Genomic DNA, 15,065 nt, shown 5'->3' with positions numbered 1-15,065 from the left:
TGCGCTTGTCTGCACACGCAGTCAGGACGCATGCTGAGGCTCTGCTTGACAGAAGGTGGCTCAGCATCTACCCACTGATGGGCAGCAGTGACCGAATGGCTCTTTTTGTTCTGCTGGAGGACGCAGCTTTTGCTTTCCCCATTCAATGGCCACTATCTCTACCCACAAGTCTTCTCACCCTCCTCCTCTCTTCTCCCTCTCCAGCAAGTCCCTGGCTGTGTCTTTAGCTGTTGGCCAAGGTCAACCCACCACACTCCTTCTTGCTGCCCAAGGTGGGGCCAAGACAATGACAGCTTTGATCTGAGCAGGTGAGAGCCATTCAGCCTCAGCTCATAGGCTCCTGTCCTCCGAGGTCCCATTTTGATCAGCAGCTGAAGCTAAAGAACCCCAACTGCATTCCTACCAGAGCAGCCGAGACGCAGACAGATGTTCTCTGCTGCCAGCTTGCCTCCTTGAGCAGATTCACTGAGAGCAGGGATACTGGGAGTTACCAGAGACAGTTTGCTTTTTAAAAACAGACAAATTTTTTTACCTCTTGTAAATGATAACTAACCTCAAGTTAAGGTCATTTCAGATGATGCAGAAAACGGAATCATTAAATAGGAAAACTTTCCAAAGTTGTCATCTTCCCAGTCGAGAGCAAGGAAAGTGGAAAAAACTAGGGGAACCATCCCTCACAGATCTATGTGGTACCTCATCACCTGGGATAACAACCCCTGCTCTTCTGAAGCTTCTGCCTTCACGGGTGCCTTTGCACGGCTCTGCCAGGGCTCCACGGCAGAAACAGGGCAGATTTGTTCCCCAGCAGAGACGGCAGATCCTGTTGAACTACTTAAACCCCGTTCTATGAGATTACCCGAGAAGAGCTTCTCCACAAGCGAGCTCCGTGTGTGCAGAACTGACCGGTCCCTGAAAAGGAGAGCAAGACGGTGACAAGGATCAAAACGGGGCTCCGCAGAAGGCACCGCACTGCCAAAAACCCTCCCGCGCAGGGGCGGACGCTGTCCCAGCCCACGGGTCAGCCCCGGCGGAGCTGGCTCGGAGAGCACGGCCGCGCAAGTTTCCAGCCCGTTCTGCCGAGCGGCGAAATGTAACGGCTCAGCGCGCAGCGCACGGACAGACCGGTCACAGCGCCGGCGCCTGGGCCGCCTCACGGAACCATTTCCCGCCCCTGCCCCCGGCTGCGTGTCGTGGGGGCGGCCCCGCTTCAGCTCCGGCCCTCTCCCGCGGCACCTCCCGACCCCCCGCGGGGCTTGTGGCGCTTTTTGGGCAAACGGGGCCGGGCCGCGCAGCCGGCCGCCTCCCAGCAGCACCGCCAGCAGCGCCAGCAGCAGCTGCCGGCACCAGGCACTCACCGCCGCAGCTCCGCACCGGCCGGCCGCGCGCTCAGGGCTGCCAGCGCGACCGGTGTTGCCCCGGGCGACGGGAGAACGCGGCCGAGCGCGGCGGGCGAGGGGAGTTCGAGGCGGCGGTGGCGGCGGCGTTCCATTTCGGCTTCGCCGCGCCGAACGCGGCGCGCCCGCTCCGGGATCACTGCCCGGAGCCCCGCTCATGCTGAGCCGCTCACTGGTCGAAGCCGAGATGCCCGAGGCACCGGCGACGCGTAACCAGGCCGGTAACCCCTGGCCACCGCTAAGCGGAGGCTGTCATGGACCGGCCGCTCGGCAACAGCGGAACCCGAGGGCGCACAGGCGAGGGCAAGCCCGCGGCTAGCCAATAGGAGGTTACCACCCCGCGGAGGACCAGCCAATCAGCTGTAAGGGGGCGAGGCCAGAACGCCCGCCCCTCCCGGTCCCGCTGTCCGAAGGGAAGCACAGGCGCCACCCCTCAGGCGTGCGCGGGGGCGTGGCCTGTCCGCGCAGGTGCGCGTCCGTCCGCGGTGGGCGCTGTCCCGCTCGCTGTGCGCGGCGCCGCGGTAGTAGTGCTGCAGCACGGGCCCTCCATGGGCCACAGCCTCTTTCAGGCATCCGCCTGCCCCAGTGTGGGGTCCTCCCCGGGCTGCAAGGGGACAACCGGCCTCACCACGGGCTGCACCACGGGCTGCGGGGGAATCTTGGCCGGGACCCGCGTTACTCCTCCCCCTCCTTCTTCACTGACCTTGGCACCTGCAGCCGTTCCTCTCACCAGAAATTCCCCACGATCAGGCTCGGGCAGACGCCTCCTAGGGTCTCTTCACATCCCATCTCCTCTCCACTTCTTGCAGCCAGGCCGGGCCCAGTCGGCCGCCCAGAGGGAGGCCAGGGGGTGAGGGCCGCAAGGCCCACCAGGCTTGCGTCTCCCCGTCTTTGCCCACGCTCAGCATCCTCACATGTTGTTATTTTTTTCTTTCCTGTTCTTCCCCTTCTTAAATACACGGTGGCAGAGGCTTTGGCAGGGAACATTCTGTCACCAGCTGGCTCGGCCCTGGCCAGCAGCAGGTCTGCCCTGGGCCGGGCCCAGTCCACTGGACAAAAGGGAAACAACTTGTTACAGAAGCTGCCACCGTAGCCTCCCTCGCTCGATAAACCCAGGACAATTCTATAGGAAGCTGACAGACAGTTTGGCAAAGTTCCTGGGTAGCATGCTGAAGCAACAGTACAAAGTTTTCAACTCAAAGACTGGAATATCTTAGTGGAACAAATACTGTTCGAATTTTATTCAAAAAAAAAAAAAAAACCAAACCTGTGCTGCTTGCTTTGTTAGTGTCCATCGGTCTTTTCTAATGTGACATCATTCTATCCAAAAAGAACTGTTCTGAGGAAGTCTGCTGGTTTCTACTGGAGAAGAAAATGGTCAGGAGAACACTCCTGGCAACCTGATTTGAAAAGTCCTCTGAAACAGCCAAGCTGAGAAACCTATTTTGAAGTGACAGACAGGCCTCCAGAGGACAGAGTTACAGATCTTGGGGTCTCAGGGAAAGGATAATCACCACAGCCTTTCTCAAGCTCACACAGAAGGTGAAAGAGAACGTGGGCTTAGAGCCTCTTGCACAGGGGCTTCTCGGCCCCGCTGGTGGCCAGTGGCCAGCGGGGTGACTGATGTGCTTGAGGATGGCCAGTACCACTTGCCTCGTGGCCCTCTCTGCGGATGCCGTGCTGTTTCCATCTTGATCCTCATCAGCAGGGCTCACAAGGGGGCCATGAGAAAGCTGGCATCTTGTAAAGCTGGCGGTAACACAGCTAAAGACAGCAAGATCCAGATTGCACACATCCGCTTTTATGCAACCCCCTCCCTCCACTTCCTAGTGTGTTGGTGTGAAGTTAAAATGATGAAATCTTGAGAATAATCAAATCAAACTGACTGTGTTGTGCTACTAGAATACAACGAAAGTATTCCCGTCCTGACGGTCACACACAAATGGTTTCATCCTCACACGGAACTAGCAGATTTGGAACATTCCTCTCCACCCATTCCAAACATCCCATTCTTACGACGGATTTCCCCCTCCCCCCCCACATAGACCCTTCACAAATCTCAGGTAATAATTTCATTTGGATTGATAGGGTAGGTATTTATTTGTGTAACACACTGCTCTCAGGGGGACCTGGCAAAGATTTCTCATGCCAAAGTGCTGAATATAAACATTGCCTTGCTTTGCTAGCTACCAAAATCTGTTGGTAATACCATGGGATGGAGGACTGGGGTGTAGCAGGAGATCAAGGAATGCTTCTTCCAGAATCCCTTTGAAAGAGGGTTTCCATCCTTGCTGTAAGCAGGCGGCATAACGCTGTGGGGTAACGTTCGCAGACTGGTGGGTGTTGCACGGCAGAACTTGCAGCTTCGCAACAAGGCTCCGAGCGGGGCTGGGCTGCACGTGCACGGGAAGGGCTGCGAGCGGGGCTGCACGTGCACAGGAAGGTCCGCGGCGATTTGCGCGCGAGGCGCGGATAGGTCCGTGGGCGCAGGGGGCGGGTGTGTTCGCGGGCGCAGGGGGTGTTCGGGTAGATAATGCTGTGTTGCGCAGCATTAAATTGAAAGCTTGGCTCAACGGCAGCCGTGTGACGCCTTGCTTTCCCCGCAGCGGGGCTCCGGTGCATCGTGGGGCAGACAGCCGGACAGAGAGCCGGCATAACGCTGTCCTCGCAAGCAAGAGACCCATGGCTGTCTCCCAGGGAAGAGGAAAAGCATTTAAATAGGCACAGATGCAATTGTAACCCTCGTTGTTTATGTGTCACTTCTCTGTGATTTTTAACATGCAAAACTAACACATGACATGGAAGTATTCTGTAAGTCCTTAAAAATCTGGGGCTTCTTTTGTTTTCAAGATGGCATTTCAGTCTTATCGAGATGAAAAAGCGCAGGAGCTTATCTGCTGCTCTGCATAGCTTCTAGCGGCCTTCCAGTACCTCAAGGGGGCCTACAGGGAAGATGGGGAGAAACTCTTCAGCAGGGCCTGTTGTGACGGGACAAGGGGTAATGGTTTCAAAGTAGAGGGAGGTAGATTCAGATGAGATATCAGGACACCATTTTTGACACTGAGGGTGGTGGAGCACTGGCACAGGTTGGCCAGAGCGGTGGTGGATGCCCCATCCCTGGAAACGTTCAAGGCCAGGTTGCAGGGGCCTCTGACCAATCTGATCTGGTGGGAGATGTCCCTGCTCCTTGCAGGGGGGTTGGACTGGATGACCTTCAAAGGCCCCTTCCAGCCCTAACAGTTCTATGATTCGCTACCAGTTAATGCAGTTTTCCATCAGAGCTGATGACTGAATTAGTGCAAAACTGTCACTGTGTGCAATTTTCCGGGATGTTGTAGTAGACTACACACGATTCAGCTCTGTTTTCTCAACTGAATTTCTACCTATGCCCAACTCAGGTAACAAAACAAAGAAAACCACACATGGGAAGATTTCAGATGATTCAAAATAGCACGTATTGGTAGAAAACGTATTTCTCTTAAACTTCCCTGTCTAACTTCCTCCCCCTTCACATTGCCAGAAATAGGAAGTCTGCGTCTGGTCATGTCATCCCTCAGGAGAGGAATTGCTGCTGTAAGAGAAATGGAAGAGTCAAACATCCTCTGCTTGTATGCATTTGACCATCAGCGTTCTCATGCTTTCTAGGAATCATTTTATTGGCCGTAGGTACGTCTGTCCACTCAAACTTTCAACTAATTCTATAAAAAGTTAGAAAAACAGACTCCATAGTTGTTGCATGACCTTCCTATGTTCACCCTATCATACGTGAATCCTACCAAATGCTTTAGAACCATTGATGAGCTGCAAAAATACCAAGCACTGCGCAGCACCTGGAGAAAGGTCTTGGTGAGCACATACGGTCCAGGATCATGGCATCTTGAAGGTATTTTTCTTCAGGTTTACAGCTGTGTATTTGCACAAGTGAACCCACTGCGTGTTCAATACCATGTTCACATGAGCATCCATGGACACACAGACCTTTCCTGATTTCACGCTAAGTCCTGAAGAAGAGCTGGTGATGTGAGAAGTGAATCACAAAGTCTGAACAACTAGGATAGAACAAACTCCATTTTAATGGTCATAACATCATTTGGCAAAAGCTAACACTGTCATTTTAAAAAACATCTCTGAATTTTTTTTTTTGTAAATTTTTTAAAATGCTGTTTGAGAACCAGTTATGCAATAACATTGTGGGAATCACTGCTGGGTCTTTGGCACAGAGTCTGCGGGAGAGGTTTTCCATAGAAATCTGTGGAAGAAATGTCAGAGAAGAAAAACACATTAATCTCTGTAGACTTACCATCTACCTTGCTTCCAGGCCATTGAAATAAGGAAAATTCTTGCTTCCTGAATGAAAGTCAGGTAGCCTAGAAGTTTAGAGCGAATTCCGACAAGCAACTTTCAGACAGTGCTATTGAATGTCGGGAGGTATATTGACCAAAACAGGTTTAACTCCATTTTGTTCTACGTGCATCAGCGTTTGCAAGATCAAGCTCAATGGTAATCTGTAAACATCGCTAACAATAGGAAATGAGACATCCAAAGTGTACAAACAAGAACTGAAAAAAGGAAGTAGCAACATTGGAATGTTGCTGTAGTCAAGTCAGCATTGCAATACAGTTGTAAGTGACAGTAACGCAATGCAGCATCCAGAATTTTGGGACAACTGATGCATGGCAATGCAAGGAGTCAGCTTACACACGGCAAATGTATCCGGAGGTGGCCTGTGGTTCTCAGAACGACAGAAATACACCAGGCCCATCGGGCTTCAGTCTTGTGAAGTGATGAGCACTGGTCAGTGAGAGCAGATCATCAGGTCCATGTGGAAACAAACAGGCAGCTTCATGCAGAACCAGCCTGGATGTGGAAGTGCCACTACGGATCCCAAATTAATAAGCCCTGCTGGATCTCTGCAGTCCTGCTTGGGTGTGTCTGAGGACCTCAGACTTCTTCCAGTGTGCAGGTAACCCAGCTCCTGTCCCCACTGCATCAGATGACGATGAACTGTCTACAGATGGACAGTGGAAATACACTCTGCCATTTTTATTTTGAATGCAAGATGTATTTGGACAGATTGGCCCTTGAAAATATTCCAATTTTTAATCACTTTTTCATCAGTGACTAGTCAAGTTTCTGACTCGCTTTTGTGAAAGCAATGACATCTTTCCCCACAGAGCAGAGCAAATCAGTACTGCTGGAAGTCCATACCATGAAGTGGGAAAAGGTATCAAAGAGTTCCTGGAGAGTAAGGTTTAGTAGCCGGTCTCTGTAGGAAGACCATTCCTGTTCCATCATTCCCAAATGTTTAAACGACGAATAACCACCAATTGAGACATCAGTTCTTGTTTGTTAGTACACCTACCCGGTAGAAGAGCTGCTGCTGGTATACAATTTAGGGAACCACTGTCCTCTGTGTTGAAAGGTGTTACTTTGTGGTGTCTTTTGAATTTGGGGATTTTAATTTTTCTCTTCCTGTTACCTATACCAAACAGAAATAAAGCATTACCTATCATCCAGTTCTACTCAGAGAATCTCTTACCTCATCTTTTAATACCATTGAACTGCTGGAAGTCCATACCATGAAGTGGGAAAAAGTACCAAAGAGTTCCTAGAGAGTTTTAGTAGCCTGTCTCTGTAGGAAGACCATTCCTGTTCCATCATTCCCAAATGAATGTTTTAAACGACGAATAACCACCAATTGAGACATCAGTTCTTGTTTGTTAGTACACGTACCCCGTAGAAGTGCTGGTGCTGGTGTAGGGTTTGGGGAACCAGTGTCCTCTGTGTTGACAGGTGTTACTTTGTGGTGCCTTTTGAAATTGGGGATTTTAATTTTTCTCTTCCTGTTACCTATACCAAAGAGAAATAAAGCATTACCTATCATCCAGTTCTACTCAGAGAATCTCTTACCTCATCTTTTAATACCATTGAACTGCTCAAAGTCCATACCATGAAGTGGGAAAAAGTACCAAAGAGTTCCTGGAGAGTTTTAGTAGCCTGTCTCTGTAGGAAGACCATTCCTGTTCCATCATTCCCAAATGAATGTTTTAAACGACGAATAACCACCAATTGAGACATCAGTTCTTGTTTGTTAGTACACGTACCCCGTAGAAGTGCTGGTGCTGGTGTAGGATTTGGGGAACCAGTGTCCTCTGTGTTGACAGGTGTTACTTTGTGGTGCCTTTTGAAATTGGGGATTTTAATTTTTCTCTTCCTGTTACCTATACCAAACAGAAATAAAGCATTACCTATCACCCAGTTCTACTCAGAGAATCTCTTACCTCATCTTTTAATACCACTGTTGGGATGAGCTACATCAGCATTTTCTGTTTGAACTTAAACACAAATTTGTGTGAAATGTAAAATTTACAGAACATTTTGCTAGAGCAAATAAACCATAAGCATAAAATAGATACAAACTCTATGGTTGAATAAAGAAATTCAACGTAGCCTGGTACTGATGGAAAGTGTACCCCACATTTGATGATGTTCCAACGGAACCCAGTTTCAGCTACACTACCAGTCACACCAACAAACACACACTTGGTCAAAGCTGATTCTCCAAGACAATCACCTGATGCTGCTTTTTTATGATTTCTGTGGATGACATTGATGTGTGGCATCATGAAAAAAAAGTCAGACATAGGGAAGAACTCTATCAAGAATAACATTAAATGAGACATTAAAAGGAACCAGTTTTATCTGAGACAAGGCCTTTTGAGGCTTCACGCTCGGCCTCTTCTTCGTGCTGCAAAAGCTGCGTAGTTGTAGAATTGCTAGTCATAAAATTTCTCGTTTACCATCATTTGTCTTTTGGCTACTGCTACTTGAGGAGGTCGGGGCATCCATTTGTTCCTGCTCTGCTTCAGCTTTCAGGAGAACTGCAGCCTTCTCAGTCTCCAACTTTGGCTGCTCCTTTTCCTTTTCAATTTGTTTTCCATACTAACAAAAAGTATAAGATGTTTTTAGTAAGTCCTAATGCTGAAAACTCACTAATAAGACAGGGAGTTTATTTTAAAAATCCAAATATTCCTAAAATATTGTTCAGTCCCTCATCTAGCATAGAAAATATTTTCAAATAGGTGAAGAAATTATATTTCCAGTATCTTGTCCAGAGGAAGAAAATAAAATTAAGAAAACAAAGAATTAACAGCAAAATAAATTATCTTTAGGTTCATAGCCTCTATTCTTGCTTTCTTTCGAGGCATATGACCAAAAAAACATGCTAGCTATATAAACAGCATCAACAGTCCCGAGCAAAAGGTTAGAAAACTCCTAATTTCTTCAATTATCCCTTTTTTTTTAAAAAAAAAAAAGTGATTTAGTTAAAGTATCCAGAAGGTGCTACCATGATTTGGACAAATACCCCTTGTGTCATACAGACTGAATGCCAGGCTGTTTCCCAGGTGCTAGATCACCAAATCACCATCTCTGCAATACTCCCAGCTGGACCCTTCTCTTCTACTCTGTATGTTATTATAAAGTGTGCTACTGTGCATGGAGCTGACTTTACAAGAGAGAGGGATACGGGTGCTTTTGTCCTGGAGAGAAGCAAATGTTGGAATTACTTAATGGAAAAGTCTGGGGATTAGAGTGTTTCTTGAGATGATGTTCTCTCAAGTCAATCGAATAAAAAAATACGGTACAATAAAAAAGAACACTTTGCAAGAAATTCATACACTTGGAATATTTTCCACTCCTGAATATCCCAGAGTTTAATTAGGAAATGTGTTGAGTCATCTCTTTACAATGCCTTGATGTTACTGTGTCTACAAAAATTTTTGTCCCCAAATCAATACGAGGGGATTTTCTTAACGTGAAAGCTTTGATTCAACGCACACAAAACCAGACTGCCAAGATGAGGGAGAAATAAATAAAATAATGCTGTGCAGACAGACATAGGACAATTCTTGCAATCGAACCATTTTTCTCATTACCTCTCAGACACGTGTTACTGGTAGGTCTAAAAGGAGCCAGATTTCCACATCTTCTCCTACCTCAGAGATGACAGCAGATAGATGCTGGAAGGGGTTTCCACAGTTCTCAGGCTCAGGGCTGTCCTCGTCAGATACACGTCCTTCTTCTCTTGCCCTTGGTTGTTGTTGTTGAGTTTATGTAGTTGGTTTAGTGTTTTGGGGGTTTGTTTGTCGGGTTTTTTTGGGGGGGGGAATGGGCATGGAAAGGAAGGGAGATGAACAAAGAGTTATGAAGAAGCCAAGCCATAAATTTTACACAGTAGAGAACACTTATTAGGTCATCTAATTCATCCTCCAGTTTATGCCAGTTGATTTTTACAAGATGCTTCTGGATTTTGAAAAACATTCTCCAAAAATGAAGAGGACAGGCTCACATCACTGAAGCACAAGTATCTGCCGTGGCAGAGGTAGAAACACGTGCTGCTGTGTGCCTGAGTGTTCATCAGCACTTCAAGAATTGGAAGCAATTTCTGGAGATGTGACAGAATACATCTGCAACTGGATAGCCTGCAGTTGATGGAGCACAGTGTTGAATCACGTTTGGCATCTAGTCTTTGATATTCACATGTGGGTTACAAAGTCTAACTTCCGTGAATCAAAGCTGATGTTAGAACACACTTGGAGGGAACAAGATTAAATGACAGGATTTCTTTCTTAGGTTAGCCTCCTGTCAAGTTCTATTAGCAAGGCCCAGTTTGTTCCACAACCACCTTGCCATTCTCATTCAGGGTGCATTTCCAGCACAGAGCCAACAGAATAAAGGGGATGAGCCAGGCAAAAAAAAAGTTTCTGTAGGTCTTAAAGAAAGGCTCTAGCACTCAGGTCTGTACTTTTAATAGGGAGACTCTTGGGTTGTCAGCTTTAAATCCTTGATAGCTTGGTTCTCACAAGGTCTGTGTACAGGAATGAATCCAGTCTCTGAGAGAAAGGGAGGAAGCAGAGGGCGGAAAGATGACAGAGAGAATACCTTTCTTCTCGTATCTTTCTCACTCGCTCAGCCCGTTCTCGTTTCATCTGTTCTTCATAGGCTTTTTGTTCGCTGGTGTCTCTTTGGATGCGCTCTTCTAAGTCCTCAAAATGATTTGCTATGATCCCCAGAAGCCAACAGAAACCTTTTCTAAGTGTTTCATCCATTTTCTTCTGACAGCTAATGATAGTTGAGCAAGGTTCCTATCAACAGAAGGAGAAGGAGGGGAAAATCATTTGCAGTTCAGATCACATTCCTTGGCTGAAAACGAGAAATGAGCCAAACAATTGCTGTTGACTGTGAAGCCTGCAAAAGACTTACAAGTATGGGAAATAAATTTGCATGTAGTTATTTTACACATTTAGGTGCTTTTTGGAATACTAAACTTGCTGTCCAAGTAAACAAGTTTTAAACCACATCAGTAATTATTTTTTTTTACATGGTTTCAGAGTGGACCAGCAGGTACGCTTTGAGAACCGTGTTAGAAAGATTTCTTCAACGGATCCATAGGCAGAACGTCAAGGTGAACAGTCCAATTGCTTGCAAAACAGTAGATGTACTGTGTCGTGGCTGGGATTGCAGGGTTCCAGTTTCGGTTTTACACTCTGTGGCACAATCCCCACCTTCTTGCAAGCATCACCTACCTATTAGAAAATGAAGCATCTTAAAACAGACTTACAATTTGACACAGACACTTGTGTTCATTGGCAAGCTTTTCCAGAGACAAGACTTCGATGATATCTGCTTCTGGCAGAGCTTCTTCTCTGTCCTGCTTATTTGCCAGCCTAAAGAAAAGATGAAAAGAAACAACTTAGCACCCTGATGTGAGAGATTCTCACATCTCCAAAAGCTACATTTTTGAGAAATGGAGGAAGAGGGGGAAGGAGGAGAAAGTCAAGATCAAATGCCTACTTCCAGCTTTAATTCTACTTAATAAACATGTTAGTCCATGCACTGTATTCAGCAGATACTAATAGTCAGTCATTTCTAAGCATCCCTCGGCAAAGCAATTCCGTTTTACACCTAAGAAGGCAGATGGAAAAGACTGTACTGTTCTGCACCTAGAGCTACGCAGCCCCATCTGGTGGAGTCCGGGAATGCAAGCTCAGAACTTTGCAACTTCCCAAACCGTGTGCATTTCCCCACAGAACACTGCTTCACGATCACCTCGGCTCTGCCTGCTCTCCAGAACTTCTCTCCAGTGCCAAACAACTTGATTTGTCATGTTTTGAACTTGCTCTTCATAAGTAACTTTCTACTTACGTTTGTACTAGACAGAAACACTGCTTGAGAAGGTGTACTGAAGGGCAACATTTACCACACTTCAGGCTGTCAGGAGAACATTTCAGAACATTACTTACACTAACATGGGTTTTCCTGATATCTTAGGGCTGTTTAAAACCTCTCTCATGGCTTCTCTGGTTTCTCCCATTCTTGCCACGTCGCTGGAATCCACCACAAATATTACACCGTGGGACTCGGCATAGTAATTTCTCCAGATGTCGCGAATTTCTTTTCCGCCTCCTAAATCAAAGATGGTGACTTCAAAGCGTCCCTGTTTCAGGTTAACCTTGGAAAACCCAACGGTTGGAGCCACGTCTTCAGGAGACTCTGTCAGAGTTCACAGAAGAAATCCTTCAGTCAAAAGTGTCCTGAGTTATTTCAACAGCATTTTACATTGTGATTTGTGTAGCAAAATTCCAGTTTTAAAAACATGGAGCAAACCTGTTCAGTGACAGCATATTGGTAACCACCTATTTTTTTACATTAAGACTTTCCCCTCTCCTCGGGGAATTTCAAATGAAAGCATTGGTCTCTCAACCAGAGTATTTTATATCATTTCACTAATTCAAAGTAATTCTGAATTTAAATGTGGTCTACAGCCTTCAGAGTTTTTGTCCTACACTCTCTTTCACTTCAGGCAACTGATGGAGACAGTCGGCTTCCTTTTAGTGACAATGTTCCTTCAGCTCTTTACTGAGCTACTGAAAAAACCTTCCTCTACTCCCAAAATACACTCTGATGCTCATGAAATTTAAACAAGAACCCAGAACAGATTTTGTTGCCATTTAGCATTCAGCGCAGTTAATAAGACAGGGGTCAACTCAAGGTACAGAAGCATCAAGGGACTCATCATTGGGTCTCGGTGTTCCCCAGATAATTCAGCACCTCTATGCGCCAATTTTTTCCTGTCTCAGTGGAGTAAGGGCTGTAATGCTGCCTGGTGCAACGCCTGAAGAGGCAGCTCTCTCCAGAGTATCTACCTTGCCTCCACACCATCCTATTACCTTTGGCAAAGACGTAGCAGAATGGTAGCCATTTGGTTGAACTACCACGGGTTTGGTCTACGGGAGCTCAACATGATGGTAGGTGCAGTGGCCAACAAGCAAATGCAGAGCTTGCTCTGCTGCTTCTCCTGAGCATTAAGCACGTGATTGGCAGCACCGACCTTTACAGTCACCGCAGTGTGACTTGCCTGATATCAAAAATCAGAATCTTGATCTTACAAAGGTAAGACTCCTTCATTTTTCTCTCATCTGCAGCTCTTCACACAATGGGGCCGGTGACCTGCTCACTTTGGCAACCACCCTTGTCCTACTTTGGGGGGTACCATTACCAGAATTGTCTTTCCACAGTATGGGAGGGAGAGATAAATGAAGAGACGAAGAAACATTTTTAGATTAAAAGGATGGAAAATTAGTAATTACACTCTCTCTTTCAATGCTCCACTGAGGTGATAAACCAATTAATGGCTTACCTCCTTGAATTCCTCGGGTGATAGCAGTTTTGCCAGCATTATCCAGACCCACCATTAACAGAGTCACCTTCCTTCATAAGGAGTAAAAAAGCAAGAAACACATTTCAAACATTTTTCCTCTAGCTAGACATCACTTCTTTCATTCATACACGCCTAGCAAATTTACCACTAAGGAGTAGGAAGAATAGGGATCAAAATACACCATTGTAACAACGCCTGCTGCTTGGTATCTGCTGTTCAAGGTGTCCAACTCTCAGATTAGACAGAACAGCAGAAGAAGGTATGAAATGAGAAGTCTAAGATTGTGCTCCAAGTTTCACAGGAGACACGGATTTTGCTTTCAACCTGTATTTGCCTGCTGAAAGTTAGTTTCACGGTACTGCCAATTTTATCCTTTTCTTTTGGTGTGGTCATGGTCTCAAACAATTTCCGTCATTTCTTTCCCACTCCCCTGTATTTTCACTGTCACTCTGCTTCAAAGTCGTGCCTCTACTCAAAACTTATTTCAGTACACAACACTTGTGTAGACAACAGCAGATGCTGTCAACAAGCGGCACGGGTACTCATTGTGCCTTGGTTTCAAGCAGGAGCAATCTGCACTGCAAATGTGCAAACCAGTGCTGTTGAGCACATACAACATTTTAGGAAACAGCATCATCCCATAACGCTCAACTTGAGCAAACAGTATGTGAAGGCCAAGTATTTTGAAGTTTATACGTTGCAGAAGTCAGAAACAACACCTGAATTAACTTTTTAAGTTCAGAAGATGTCTTGATTCTCTCTTGGAGAAAAAAAAAAAAATGCAGGTTTTTGTCTCAGAATTAAAAAATGGGAAATCATGTTATACAGCTAAGACAGCAAAACATAGGTGAGAGGACATGAAATACAGTTTGGGAAGGTCAGCACAGAAGTGTAAAATACTTTTATGTGTTTACCTGACGGGTTCCTGGCGTCGTTTTAACCAGTTCCAGCAGCTGGCCAATAGCCTGAACATCCCTCTTTGTTAGCCAGTCAGAGCCAAGAAGGCTACAGAAACGATGGGGACAGGCCAGGGGAACACAAGAAGACTGGGAGAGAGACTTCAGGATAAAACAAAACAAAAAAAAAATGCATAGTTAGCCCCAGTGTATAAGCAAGGCAAGCCATTTCCCTAGCAGCAGCCTGTTTATTCAGAGTGTGTCGTATTCAGTCAGCCCCAGGACAGTCTCATGGTGTCTTTCCCTTTTCCATCCTCTCACTCTTCATCTGCCCCCATTTTACGTATCTGGGCAGCAACAACACGGCACTCTTCCAAAATAAGAAGGCAAGACCACTGCACATAAGGAAACCTGCAAGTTAAAGCAGGAACATACAGGAAGCTCTGAAATCCCAGGGCTTGCCTCACTGACACAAACAGATCCACAACAAGGAAACTGGGTTCTCTGGGTTCCTCTTGCTGAGGTTTCTCTGTGGAGCAAACAATGGAGAATAACGCTGAGATGATGCGCATGTTTCTTTCTTGGTACGCACGCTGAGCTATGAAACACTCCAACTCATAAAAACCGTGCGGTCAAGTGCACAAAGATGCACAAGCTTTGAAAGTCCCTTGGTTATTCAGCTCAAACAACGCTCCTGCAAACAACAGCCGTTGTCCAGGTAAAGGCCTTTCACCGGCAAGCTGTGGGCAATTTTCCTTCCCCAGTTCCCATCCACAGCCTCCCTCCTAGGAGCATGTCACGAGTCTGGCTGCTTTCTTCTGCACCGCACTCCGTGTGAGGCTGTGCTTTGTCTGTTTGGCCAAACCACTGCTGAGAACACACCAATCTTTTGCCTCTCGCTGGACAATGCTTGCTTCTCTCCTTCCCGCTCTGCCCTGCGCCACTCTCCCCCAGCCAGGAGGCTGGGAGGGGGTACAGCCAGGACAGCTGCCCCAGTGGACCAGAGGGATATTCCATACCAGATGAGATTGTGCTCAGCAAACAGAGCTCAGG

At 46.7% G+C, this 15,065-nt stretch overlaps 1 protein-coding gene across 1 annotated transcript; it reads right to left on the bottom strand.

Moving 5' to 3' along the window:
- Positions 1 to 9,334: 9,334 nt before the first annotated feature.
- LOC147602225 (ADP-ribosylation factor-like protein 13B) lies at positions 9,335 to 14,524 on the bottom strand. Its single transcript, XM_086751524.1, has 7 exons — positions 14,484 to 14,524; positions 14,031 to 14,174; positions 13,096 to 13,166; positions 11,699 to 11,948; positions 11,017 to 11,122; positions 10,338 to 10,540; positions 9,335 to 9,485 (listed from the first exon to the last, which is right to left on the bottom strand). Exons 2-7 carry the CDS (start codon positions 14,087 to 14,089, stop codon positions 9,335 to 9,337), a joined length of 840 nt encoding a protein of 279 aa, XP_086607650.1. The 5' UTR covers positions 14,090 to 14,174; positions 14,484 to 14,524.
- Between the last annotated feature and the right edge of the window lie 541 nt (positions 14,525 to 15,065).

The sequence above is a fragment of the Chlamydotis macqueenii genome, chromosome 1, assembly GCF_036417535.1.
Source record: "Chlamydotis macqueenii isolate bChlMac1 chromosome 1, bChlMac1.mat, whole genome shotgun sequence".
Lineage (NCBI taxonomy): Eukaryota > Metazoa > Chordata > Aves > Otidiformes > Otididae > Chlamydotis > Chlamydotis macqueenii.
Note: the sequence above shows the minus strand (reverse complement) of the source record. Positions and strands in the feature narration are given on the sequence as shown.